This window comes from Anopheles nili, chromosome 3 (assembly GCF_943737925.1).
Source record: "Anopheles nili chromosome 3, idAnoNiliSN_F5_01, whole genome shotgun sequence".
NCBI lineage: Eukaryota > Metazoa > Arthropoda > Insecta > Diptera > Culicidae > Anopheles > Anopheles nili.
This window is the reverse complement of record NC_071292.1, coordinates 66,210,890-66,223,341: the sequence shown is the minus strand read 5'-3', so window position 1 is coordinate 66,223,341 and position 12,452 is coordinate 66,210,890. Positions and strand designations below refer to the sequence as shown.

Genomic DNA, 12,452 nt, shown 5'->3' with positions numbered 1-12,452 from the left:
CTCCACCGCTCAGCAAACAAAGGAATAGTACCGCGAGACTCAAGTCCCTCAAGTCCGCTGCATGTTTCCTCGGTCGAGATCTTCATTTTTACCACCCCCAACAGCGAGACGTGGCGGATGGAGCATAATAATGTTTGTCGCTTCGCCAGATTACCAGTGGACGGGAGGCGAGCTACCACCGATAAGCATCCGGTGAAGGAGCGATTTTACTTACCATCCTAGCCGACCAGCCGACACTCGCACACGCTACCTGGGCTTGCGTTTGGCGTGAAGCAAATTTTCTCATCATCCAACCGCCACTGATCCGCCCATTGTTGGGCACGTTCCTCCGTAACCGGAAGGACCCGAAACGATGGTATCTCGCTGGCGTTCCCAGTGCCTTCATAGAGCGGGTTTTTATGATGTTGGTGTTCCGGCTGTGGGGTGATTTTCTCTCTCTCTCTGTAGCTCTTGCTCCTTCACGATGCCCCGCGGATCGGAAGCACGCGGGACAACTCAATAGCGTTGTAATCGTGGCGCGTGCCCCGGTAGCGTGGGGTAGCGCGCTTTAAGCGTACTATTTTTCCTACGCTACTTGTAATGGCATCCGGGCAGGGTGTCTGGTTTTCTAAGCACCCCAGCTATCTGGGTCGAGGATGTCGTCGAATGCGTTTGATTGATTCGAAACTGGCCCGTTTTCGCACTCAAATCTAGCCCAGGTCTTATCTGCTCACTCCGGGTGGTTGATTATTTATTGTGACACATTTTCGTGGTTGTGTCGATAAAGCCCTACCTCCAGCTTCTGCTCTCCATTGGCGTGGCTATCTCGTTTTCAATTTGAACGAAATTGTCCAGAACTAATCTAGGCACTTAAGGGTGAACCCTTCAAAAACTGAATGTTAATCTATGTGGTTGGTTTTTCATTGAAAAGGCTATTAAATTTTATTATTTTCCCAGCTCAAGCCCGGATTTTTACTGACATCTCTCTGCGTGTAGGTGCGTGCAAAGCAGGGATTTATGTTCAACTAATCAATTATTCACCGTCGCTGGCTTCCCGTGTGGGGGTGGAGGGTTGGCTTTTTTTTCGGTTTTTAGTTTCGCTCCCCTTGCGCAGGATTTGTGTCCGCAAAGTGCCCTCGGGTCGCGTTGCTCGGCTCATCGTCCAACTAACGCAAGGGCACGAGAGCGATTTCAAGCGCTAACGATACGGCCATTAGAGGTTAATTCATGGGGTTTTGCTTCGTCGGCGATTGACGGACCGTTGGCAGATGAGCAGAGTTGAGCCGCTTGCATCAGCCCTTGACCGCGCTGCAGCTGCAGATCCCTCAAACCCGACGCCGTTGCTGATCCTCGCTCATCATCCCCTTTTCTGGTGGACCGTCTAGCTGGTCGAGCTAGTGCTAATTTACTTCAATTCAAGGTGGGTAGGGAAAAGGCACGCGCGCGTTCCCTTCCGACCGGGCGGCTTCACTTGCGAAGCTGGCTTCGTTCTCACGGGCTTTTGAAGCGCTGCTCATACGCTTCGCAGGAAGTGATGAATATTAATAAACCCTACCGTCCGGGGGCACACTTCAGCCTCCAGCCACTGCTTGCGCGTTAGTGCGCCAGGAACCACGCCGTGTACTGCTGCTGCGCGTATTTTCTCTTCTCGCGTGTATTCTCCATTTTTTGGTGCAACGTTCGGTCAGTTCTGTGCGCGACTAGAACGCGAGGAAAAGCAACACAAAATGGGTTGGCAAACTCTGGGCACCGGGCGACGCCTTCAGGGTGGAACATCGCTAGCATGAAGCGCACTAGCATGTCGCACGCCCTGCCAAAGGTGGTCAATTTGCCGACCGGGATGGAAGACTATTTATTTAGCGGGCCCTTTTTGCTCTCTCTCCTTGGGGCCTTGCGCACTTCCGGACCGGGTGGAGAGCTTACGTCAGAAACGGTGTATGCGCTCTCAGATGCCCCACCGGCGGTGCGATTTTGCGAACTCTGGCGTGCGAAGCTGGTTTCCAAGGGAAGATGAGACATACACCGTACCCGACACTAATTGGCCGTTTGTCGTGACCCCGGGCGTGATGGAAGGTGCCTCAGCTAAACATACCTTCGGGTGGTTGTTGTCCTCCACGGAACGATGGGTCGATCGGTGGTTGATTATGGGTGTCCTTTTTGTTGCACGGCGCGCAGAGGGTGAGAGAAAAAAGGATGATAGTTTTTTGTCACCTTCCTTTCAACGCGATCCGGGTTGTGGATCTTCACGCGAGTTCCGGTAAGCGATTTTGGGGGAAAAATAATACCGGTCTCACGTGGGCTGTAATTAACACGCTCTCGGTGCATTAGTTTGCACGGGCCAATCTTACGTCATGCAAATTTGCTGAGTGGGTGTCCGGTAGCAGGTGGGTGGTTTATTTTCAATAGCTGGAAGGAAAATTGTTGGCTTCGCTAGCACTCCCGCGAGCATGTTGGTTTCGGGGTTTATCAGCTGGAAAATCGTGCTCATTTCGTTCATGCCGTAATTGGTGGTTTATCTTGTTTGCGAGAAAACCTTCCCGAGTGTTATCTGTGCATTGAAGGCGCTAAAAATGCTAAGTGACGTCGCATTCCTGTGTTGTATGATTTTTTTTGTCTCGAGTGGAAGTGTTTTCGCTATAGGAGAGGTTCAAAGTGCTTGCCGGCAATCGTGTGGAACGGATCCGGTCCCTGATCGTGCGCTTGATGGTGCGATCTTGATGGATCGAGTGTTTGCTTGGGTGCGTCCTTGCGATTCGTGAGCAAATTCGTTTGCATTCCTCCCTGCGAGAAGAACACAAACGTCTGTTTTGCACGTCCGCATCAATAACCGACTGACCAGCGTGGACCAGCGATAGAATGCAGCTTTTTTGTTTTGTATGCTATTATCGCTCTTCCATTTTTGTACTCAGCATTTTTGTGTGTATTCGCCACCCGCTCGTTTGCTCAGGATCTGATTTGCTGAAATGATGACAAGACAAACGATGCAGTCAGCTTACGAATCTCCGCACCACATCAAACAAGCGGTTGCATTTTGTTGCGCGCCCTTAGCCCGCGAGGGCCTGAGCTCTGGGCGGTGATTGATGACGGTGGCGAACGTTTTGCGTTCTGTTTGGCCAACCTGTACCGGGTCGTCAAACTTCGCCTCGGGGTTCGCCGACGTTTATCAAATATTATTCTTGCGCCTCGCCTGCGAAATATATCTTTGCTTTTTTTTTTTGTTTTGGTTTGTAAAGCAAAGTTTGATGTTGCGCTTGGATTTCATTTCGCGGCTCAAACAAGCCATTTCGTTCATCGAATTTTCGGTGTTGGGCATTAGTGGCCAGAGAGAGAGAGAGAGAGAGAGAAAAAGCATCTAAACATTAAAAATGGGAAATACATGTGCGTCCTCCTACACTCGAGCGCTTGGCGCTTCACGTGGGAGCTCGCCTGTAAGGAAAGTGGGTTGATTTGGGTTATTATAATACCATTAGCGTAGGGCTGACACGAGCGAGCGGTCGCCTTCTCCCGACCACTCGAGTATTGCGCGGGGGTGTATCGCTGGTGTGATTGTGTAAGTCAGCGTCTTCAACGAGCCGACGTGTTCGAATGGCAAAAGAAAAGCTAAACCTCCGCGGCGGTATCCAATCGGCGTGGGAGGACTCGCATTAGGCACTGTGTGAGGAGGGAAATAAGTCAAACTCACCTGAAGGTGAAATCGAAGAAGCCTTCACTCGAAACGGTGATCATCATCCGCCCACGCCACGGAAACCTCGCGCATTGTTCGAAAAGCGAATGGCCCCATTTTCCCGCCCTGAGAGGCGCGAGTTTGGTCGCCTTCAAATCGAATATCCATCCATCCATCGAACAGAATCCGAACCGGGCTCGTTTTTCCAGCTCACCTGAGGGATTGGTGACAGGTTTATTTTTTTCCCCATACCTTCTCTCTCTCTCTCTCTCTGTCTCGTTTGGAGTGTGTGAGTGATTGTGTCTAGCTTTTGGGCAGCTAAAATCCTCCCAACTCGAAAGCCTGTTAGCAGCGCCCACGTTTTTCGTAACCGTCTGCCGTCGATCCCACGAAATTTCCACTCGAGACGAACCAGACCGGGTGAGCAGGGATCAGTGTACGACCCGTGTGTGTGTGTGTGTTTGTGTGTGGCGTGATTTTTATTCAAAAGATACACACGCTCACAAACGACACCGACCGACAATCTCTGGGACATGGCGAGCTTGGAATTTGGTGCCGGTCGAAAATCCACGTCGAACGAAATCGGCATCAAATCGGAGCGATTGGAGAGCGACTGCAGACTGCAGTACGGGACCGCATAATATGCTTATGCTTTCGGTGTTCCTCGAGCACCCACCCTTAGCATCCGTGCTCTCAATGTCTAACATCGCGAACGTCGAGAGGTAGAACCTCTAGAGGAGCGAAGAACAAAAAAAAACACGTGTCAGAATGTCCCATATCACGTATGCCGTGTGGCGCTGATGGTGTAGATGAGCACGATGAATTCGTTAACTGATGGAAGGCGTCGCTGGATTCGTTTGAGCTGTGCAGCGAGTAAGGTGCAGGTGCAATCGACGGTCGATGCCAGAAATGGGCCAGCGTCGGTTGAAAATCAGCGTGTCAGATTTTGCCCTCATCATTTCAGCGACATTTCGTCCGTACGCCGACGACGACGACCGTGGTGATGATGATATGACATCCAATCATACGCCAATCGAGCTTTTCCCGAAAATCCACCCTATGATCTTCGCACAGTCTCTCCACACCTGTGACGGTATCCACCACACGGGGTTGGTCCGATCGTCCTTTTTTTATCTCGCGCTTTTCGTGGTGCTGTGCTGCTAAACCTCCCAACGTAGGTTAGCCTCTGCAACATGTCACCTGTGTGGTGCGTGACTTAGTGGTAGAACCGGTCGCAAAATGGTTGCACATGGTTGCCCGAGCTGCGGGTGGGTTGTTTTCGTTTTAGAGTCTTTTTTTTCAGCTTTTTCTTCCATCTGTCTGCGCTTCAGGTCGCGCAAGCAACGCCTAAGGGTTCTGGAGGCTTACTCTCTCGACCAAATTTGCCCTCGGGTGGGGAGAGCGATCTGGTGTTGTTTTTCTTCGTCTCGACGGTGGATAATCCGGCGCACCTAACCGGCGGGGTGAAAAGCCAACACAAACAATAGCTACCGCTACCGAAATGTCTCAGACAAAAAGCCGGCGGCTAAAACACACGTCGGGTAGCAACGGCTCGAGCGTAGCGGGGCGCGAAATCGTCGCTAATTAGGTGCTGATTAGTGAGCCTTATTTATCGTTGAAAAAATAACAGCGTGGAGCGTTTGAGACCGAAGGATAAGTTCGGATCAGAGCGTGTGCGGTGTGGTGCGTTTTCCCGTAATTATCGATTGTGGACTTTATCTGATGTTTGATATACATTCTTGTAGTGGAGAGCAACGAACCTAGCTGTACTATGAACAGTGTGTTTAGGTTGTTTCTATATATGAAACCGATTTCCTTTCAATAGACGATCAAATTTAAATAATTCTTCACTATTTTCAGTTGACTTAAAATTAATAACAATTTTTTATGAGGTTGAACATTGATAGGGAAAGCAACGCCAAATATTAAATGGTTAGATGGAATGTGTAATTGAAAGCTTCAACTCTTCTCGTCCTTGACACGTTTTGATTGACGTTTTTAAATCAATCCTCCTGCTAGAAGAGTTTCCTCCAAAAAATCACCAGCATCATCCTATGGCAACCTTTTTAAAGAGCTCCAATGAAGCGAGAGTAAATCTCCCGCTTAAAACAACGCGACCCTTACATCCGTACTCAGCACCATCGTTAACTAAGGTACGGGTCCCAAAAATCTCCCATAAAGAATGCGTGGCACGCAAATGCGACAACAATGTTGCGTAGGAGCATCGGCTCTCGTCTCCTCCACGTGCGTGTGTTTCTTCGCCAGTGCCGGAGGCGCGAAGGCGGCAACAAATAGCACCACCAAAAACGCATCTGCACGTACACAGGCACCGGGCCGTTGCGGGAAAAAAAAGGCAACGTAAACGAAGAAGAACCATTTTATGATATCACGTTTCGCTCGATACGCTCCACTCGCAAGACCCGCCATCTTCGCCATCATCGTGCGTCCGAGACGTCAGCGCGATCGCTCGAGAGGATCATTATTACCATGACACTCGAATATGGTCTTTATGATGGGGCGTCTTTATCTGTTCGAAACGGCCCAAGGAATGGAACGTGTCGCCGGCTCTTGCTTGCCGAGCCCGCCGTTGCCAAACCGATAATTAACCGATGCTGCTCCGGTCGGAGACTCCTGCCTCGCAGGTTCGTCCATCGCTCCTTTCAGACGTGCTGGGACGGTAAATCGTTCCGAAGGCGTCCGATGGCGTAGGCCATAAACTTCTGCGATGCGAGTGTGAGTGTGCGAGTGGCGGGCGGGCATACATTGGCCCCCGGGCGTGGTTGTCTAGGCGAAAAGGATATCATCTGGAAAATGAAGCGATTGTGTGATGAAGTGCCCTGCCTGCTGCAAAACCACGGCCAATCGCCGAGTGTGAAATCGTACGGTGGCGAAGTCAATTTCGAGCGCGAGGTGTGGTGATTTTGATTCGAAATAGATTAACCCACCACTCGCTTTTGTTCGGCCGAGTGTGGGGTGGCTGGGTGGCAGTAGTGCTAATTTAATTTAGTGGCAGGCATTTATCATAATTATCCATTCCCATATGGTTTCGCAGCGCCCTGCCGGAAGCGGGTGGTGGAAATTATCGACTCGAGCCCAGTCAGTCGCAGCGTCGGTGGGGGTGTTCCAGTGGGTTTGACAGCATTATTTGCCGTCGCTTGCCAGTAATCAGCTAAACAGATAACCCACTCCATCGATTCCAGCAGCTTTTGAGTGCTGTCGGTGATGGGTTCTAGCCCGCCCAACGGCGTTCCATTCGATTGATTGGGTGCTTTTCTTGGTGATTTTCCGCCAGCCGTGGGTTAGTGTGGTCGAAATCAGTGGATATGGTTTTCCCGTTTACTGGTTCGGGTGTGTCGCGGTGAGTGGGTTCTTCTCGAACGCAGACGAAATTCGCGCCGTTTGGGTGTGGGATATGATTTTAGCTCGTGCGTAAAGACGACGCGGTGTTGTTCTGTTTGGCGCGAGGAAATGGACCCGTTGCGTGGAATGTGGCGTGGAAAACTGACAATAATCGTTCGATCACGGGTGCTCCATTTGCCGCCAGCTGGATTCTTGTATTTATGCGGCCGAGGGTGTGCAACTAATTAGGGGTAATTATTTTGAAAGGAGATATTTCGCAATTTTAATAGGGAGATGATTTATGGTGCTCGGAAAGGATTTTCTAGCAGAATGTTGAATGTTGTGAAATGGACGAGCCGTGTGCCGACTATAAGTTGATGAGCTTAAAGTTCATACGAATTTAAAGTAACGGAGCTAGTGAGGTGCGTGAAAAGCTGTTACATAGATTCGTTCTAATTTGCGGACGTGTTTAAGAGTAATTTTGCAAATCTATCAACTTCATTCTGCTAGAAAAATTAATTATATTTATAATTATGTTTTCTCATTTTTTAACGAACTATTAATTGATTTTCTCATGTTTCTACGAAACTGATAGAAATGTTTCTACCAGAAAATAACACGCGTAAAATTTCCCGAAACATATTGGTTTTTCTCTCGCCACTGCGCGTAATTATGTTTTGCCATGAGAGCTAAGCTTTTGTTTGTTTTCCTGGTTCTACGATACATTTTACAAAAGTTTACACAACCCATTATGGAAACGCACCACCGGCGTGTTGTGTTACCCTTCCGTTTCTGGCGCAAAACAATGCCGCTTCCATCAGCGGTGATGAGATCCTTCCCTCGTCGGTTGTCAAGTGCGCGACCCGGTGTAATTATTTGAAACCCTCCTCAACCGCTGGTGATTATTTGCACGGCTCTCGAACACATCCTTGCGCCTCGTTTGCTATATTAAAATATGCATAAAAATCGACCGTCTGCTTGGTGCCTCGCTTTCCACCAGTTGGTCGTCCACCTTCTTACCCTATTTACTTCAGTATAAAAGGAGAAAAATTCTACAGCCGTTCCTCAAACATAGCAACCGAATGGCACAGCATACGGCCGGCAAAGGGACGTGGGTATCCACCACCACCAGGACCATCACCTCCACCTCGGCTCTGGAATGTCCCCCGTGCATAATGCTCGTCAAACACAACCCCACACGAAAGTACGTCCCAATCAAATCGGCAAACATCGTCACACAGAGGGGCCACGACCACGATGGCAGCTGTGTGCATTGCTCAACCAGAACCAGGGTGCAATGAGATGTACGGTGTGCAGCTAGGGCCCTATAGGAGGCGGAAAATAGTCGAGCGAAGGCGTAAAGGAAGCGGCGTGGATGGCGGCTCACTGGCAGGGGGCGAGGACCGCTTGCCTTCTTCATCCTTTGCTCAAATACCGTTCAATGATGAGTAAAGCACGAAAGTAAATCATGAAGATTGGATTTCATTTATGAGGCCATATTTATCCCCCACCCCCCCCCCACTGCTGGGTTCCATTTTCCACTCCCGCGTCACACCAGCGGTGCACCGTCACGTCACGGAGCAACTGCTGCACTCAACTCAAATGACAATTCCTTTCCGTTTGCGGGTCAGTTTTTTTTTGCTGCTCTCAACTCCTCGCTCCATCTGTCTCGCTCGCTCTTTCGGTTGTCGAATGGGTTGATCCTTGGACATGGTTTCCGATGGAAGCGCCGCTTTCCGGTGTGAAAATACTGTGCCATTTTTTTGTTGTTGCTTATCCTTTCCGTACCACCAACTCGTGTGTGAAAATTTACGTTAAGCAGCCTGTGCAGCGAACACGTGCACACACGCTCTCTCTCTCTCTCTCTCTTTGCTGAGTATTTATTTATTTTCCCTTCGCTGTAAAATGTCAAACATTTATAAGTCAGCCGGCGTCCAAATCTCTGCTCGGAATCAATCTGACGCTTCCGTTCTCGTGCTGTGCTGCTGCTGTGGTGCATTTGCCGTACGGTTGTCACGCGCTGGGTGCATTCCGGTTGGAAACGCGACCGGTGTTAGCATCGCCGGAGTCGGCGAGTTGATTCAGTTGAGGTGCATGTACCACTTCTCGTCGAATCGATCGAATCTTTAGGGGGAACAGCGTGCTGAAGAACGGCTGCGTTCTTATGAGGCTGTAATAAAAACCATGCCCTGGTCCGGAACACAGCCATGAAGTGGTACACTTGCACAGCATAATTGCTCGTATGTACTTGAGCTGAGACTTCAAGACCTTGAGATGTTTAGTGTGGTGATTAAAACTACAACGCCATGTTAAACATTTCATGCACATTAGATGCTTATGAGCGTTTGTTTCTTCGGGTGTTCTTGTGTTTGTTTTCGGTCTTATTTTTAGCAACGTTTTTTTTCTTCGAAACTCCATGTGGCAAAACGTTTTAAACTCATCCAAGTTTTTTTTTTTACACTTCAAATGTAAGAATTTTCTCGCAACATCCATTGATGGTTGCTCTAGTTTTGAAATCTCCCATCTCTGATCGCCACACCACACCATGAGGTTTGATTGCGATAATGCCCCAAGCATTTCGCTGCTTTCTGGCCACACAATGTCCGTCCTTGCGTCACGTATGTGCTACTTTCGTTTGTGGATGGGCATTTACTGTCGTTTTTTTTTGTTTTACTTTCAAACCGCAACCCATATTCCGACCGTCCCATTGTGTGTCCTGTTTCGAGTGTCCTTGTTTCCCCCCCAGTAACGTTCGGTAGAGTTTTTTTTTCGCTCTTCCTCCCTCTATTCCAGTAGCCAATGTCCCGGAGCCTCTGCCCGCTGGCCAGCGACGACCAGCTCGTCCAGCTTTGTGTGTCAGAAATGGTTTTTCTTTTCTGTGCGGCGGGCGCGTTTGTTTCGTTCGTGTGTGCGGTTTGGTGTTTTATTTTTCCAGTCGCCTCCCGCACGTTCACGTGCTTCACCGCTCAAGCGCGCCCAATCTCTGCAGTTATCGTGGGACGCGAGGTCCACGTTCACGGAATGGTCAGATCGAGGTCAGCAGAAGGATGCGCGATAGCAGCAAGGTTACGTTTGTGTGCTTCACCATGTGCGGGCGTTCGTTTTGGGCGCGTAGTAACGGGCGGAAAGTAAACCTGTTGGCCGAGTGTGAGATGTTTTTTTTTCTCGTGTGTGTCTTTCTCCAAAATGATGAGCTAGATTTGAAACCGGGAAGGAACGGCGAGCGACCATACGCGGTTGCCGACTGCCGACACGGGGAGTTTTATCAAAGCCGATGGCAAGCGCTTACGTTTCTGAGATGTGGATGCGTGTGTGTGTGTGTGTGTGGGAAGGTGGACTTTCGACGCGTTTCTTTGTGTTTCGTGCTTTGTTTTACTTTCATCCGCAAGGATAATGCGGGACGTACTCAAACACTAATTTGGCGTATCAAATCCTCATTATGGACCAGCAAACCCGCATGCCACTTGAAACGGAATGCAAATGATGATGGATCTGGAAATGTGGAAATGTGATACTGCCACTACTGCAGGGTGGAAGCTTTCCAGGTGGATTCAGTAATTATGGATTTACAGAGAGCAGCCTTAGATTGATTGCTTACTAATGAATTACGCCAATTAACTTTAAATCAATGGCGTAAAAACACATTGTAAAAAACTTTCGAAGTATATTTCAAAAGGCCATCCTTTTGCTCCTGTCAATTGAAGACCATCCGGTTTTTTCCTGGTCTACAAAGAAATTGCTCCACCCCGGAGTTGCTTTGGGATATTTCGGTGAATGACTCAGTCAAGTTCGAGCTTTCGAAAGCTCCCGACAGCGCCGCCCTCGATGTCGTCCAGCATAGCTTGCCGTGAGTACGATTCGTCGTGCTCGAGATCGATCTCCATCTCGTCCAAGGCGAGCAGTCGGTCCCGGTACCGTTCACAGTGCTCCCGGAACACACGCATATGCTCACTGCGCGGTTCCTTGCCACCGTACTCCTTCGGCAGCAAGCTGCGATCGAACTTTTGTGCCAACTCGTCATAATCGCGGAAAAGCTGCGTGAAAAAGCAAACATCGTTAATGCACTCTGTGCTTCACGGTATATCCACCTGCACTTACGTTGAAACGGTTGCGAATTTTCTCGTCCAAGAAGTTGACCAACCCGTTGATGATCCACAGCGCACCGGCGGGTACGTTGACGGCGTGAATCGCCCGGCATCGAACCGGCACAGCGTTGTTGATGTAACGCGCCAGCAACCGCAGCGTGCTCAGCGAGATGATGCTGTGATGTGCGAGCTGCACGTGCTTCATATCGAAGATGGCGATGGCTCCGGCACACTGCACTAGCGAGTCGTCTCCGTACGCCTCTATCATCAGTGCGTGCATTCGGTTGCTTTGATCGAGCGTGAAGCGCTTTGGATCGATTAAGCCCCAGTCACACAGCGACACAAGGCACCCGTTTGCGTCACGCTCCTTGAGCGCATACAGGAACCCGATGTCGGCGAGATGTGCCAGGTCCGGTGAGCGGATGTCCAATTGCTGGAACCAACTGGGATGTAGTGCCCGAGCTGCGAGGTATCGCTCGAGTGTCTGCGACGCCGCCAGGAAAGAGTGTTTCTTGGTGCGTAGGAATCGCAGCAGGAACCGAGCATCCGTGCGGCACCGATGGATGTGCGGATGTTTCGCGATCCAATCGCGCAGTTGGGCCAGGTTTTGGTCCACCACTGATCCGGTCTCACGGATCGTCTCGAGCGTGGCAGCGATTGTGGCCGGCCCGGTTGGATCCTCGCGTTCGTCCTCGAAGCTGGCCGGAGCCTTTTCCAGGCTCGAGACGGGCAATGGGTCGATTGAGGACATTTTGTTGGCTGGCGACGCTGACGGAGCAGGAGCGCAAAAGCGAACTGTGGCGCTGAAAACCGCAACCTAATCCGTACCACGAGCACTGCGGAGGCGCACTGAGAGTGCAGCTTGTCACGCGCGGGCTTTTTAATAAAGCGACCATTTAGTGCTCTGCCACAGTCGCCCTTAAACGAGAAGGCCGCTGTAAAGTGCGCTTTTACGAGTCTGCTTCTGGCGCTATCATCAAGGACCATGCGGAGAAGTGACGTTGACGGGGCGTTTCTTTTTTTTGGAACGAAAAGAAATTAGAATAATTTTATGCCTACTTGCCAAGTGTCTGTCTGCGTCACCCCAGGGGGCTTTAATCCGTGTCCTAATGCGACGAAAGAGGCGGCTCATGGTGGAGTACTTACAATGCGTGCAAGGCGAGAACACGCAAGCTTCGCAAGCTCGTTACATTTCCCTTCCAACGAAAATCATGACGCGAAATGGTTCCGAGTGTGAGGTAATTTTTTGTTTATCATTTCGTTCATGAGCTGTGTCACAGAGCGTGCGTCATTTCATTGAGTAAGGCCTAATTGCAGTAAAACAGGCTAAAAAGTGTGAAGGTCAGGGGCACGAAATGTTTAAGGAACATTTTGTCAATGTCCCC

General features: G+C 50.0%; 1 protein-coding gene across 1 annotated transcript; it reads right to left on the bottom strand.

The window, feature by feature from the left end:
- Positions 1–10,761: 10,761 nt before the first annotated feature.
- LOC128724837 (alpha-tocopherol transfer protein-like) lies at positions 10,762–11,818 on the bottom strand. The gene is made up of 2 exons (XM_053818559.1): positions 11,081–11,818; positions 10,762–11,016 (listed from the first exon to the last, which is right to left on the bottom strand). The coding sequence occupies exons 1-2, from the start codon at positions 11,816–11,818 to the stop codon at positions 10,762–10,764; spliced, it is 993 nt and encodes a 330-aa protein (XP_053674534.1).
- Between the last annotated feature and the right edge of the window lie 634 nt (positions 11,819–12,452).

Bases quoted from the DNA above. Each gene is read 5' to 3' on its own strand.
- LOC128724837 (XM_053818559.1), bottom strand. From the start codon at position 11,818: ATGTCCTCAATCGACCCATTGCCCGTCTCGAGCCTGGAAAAGGCTCCG. The intron at 11,017-11,080 runs GTAAGTGCAGGT...TTTTTCACGCAG, and splicing joins AAATTCGCAACCGTTTCAAC to CTTTTCCGCGATTATGACGA.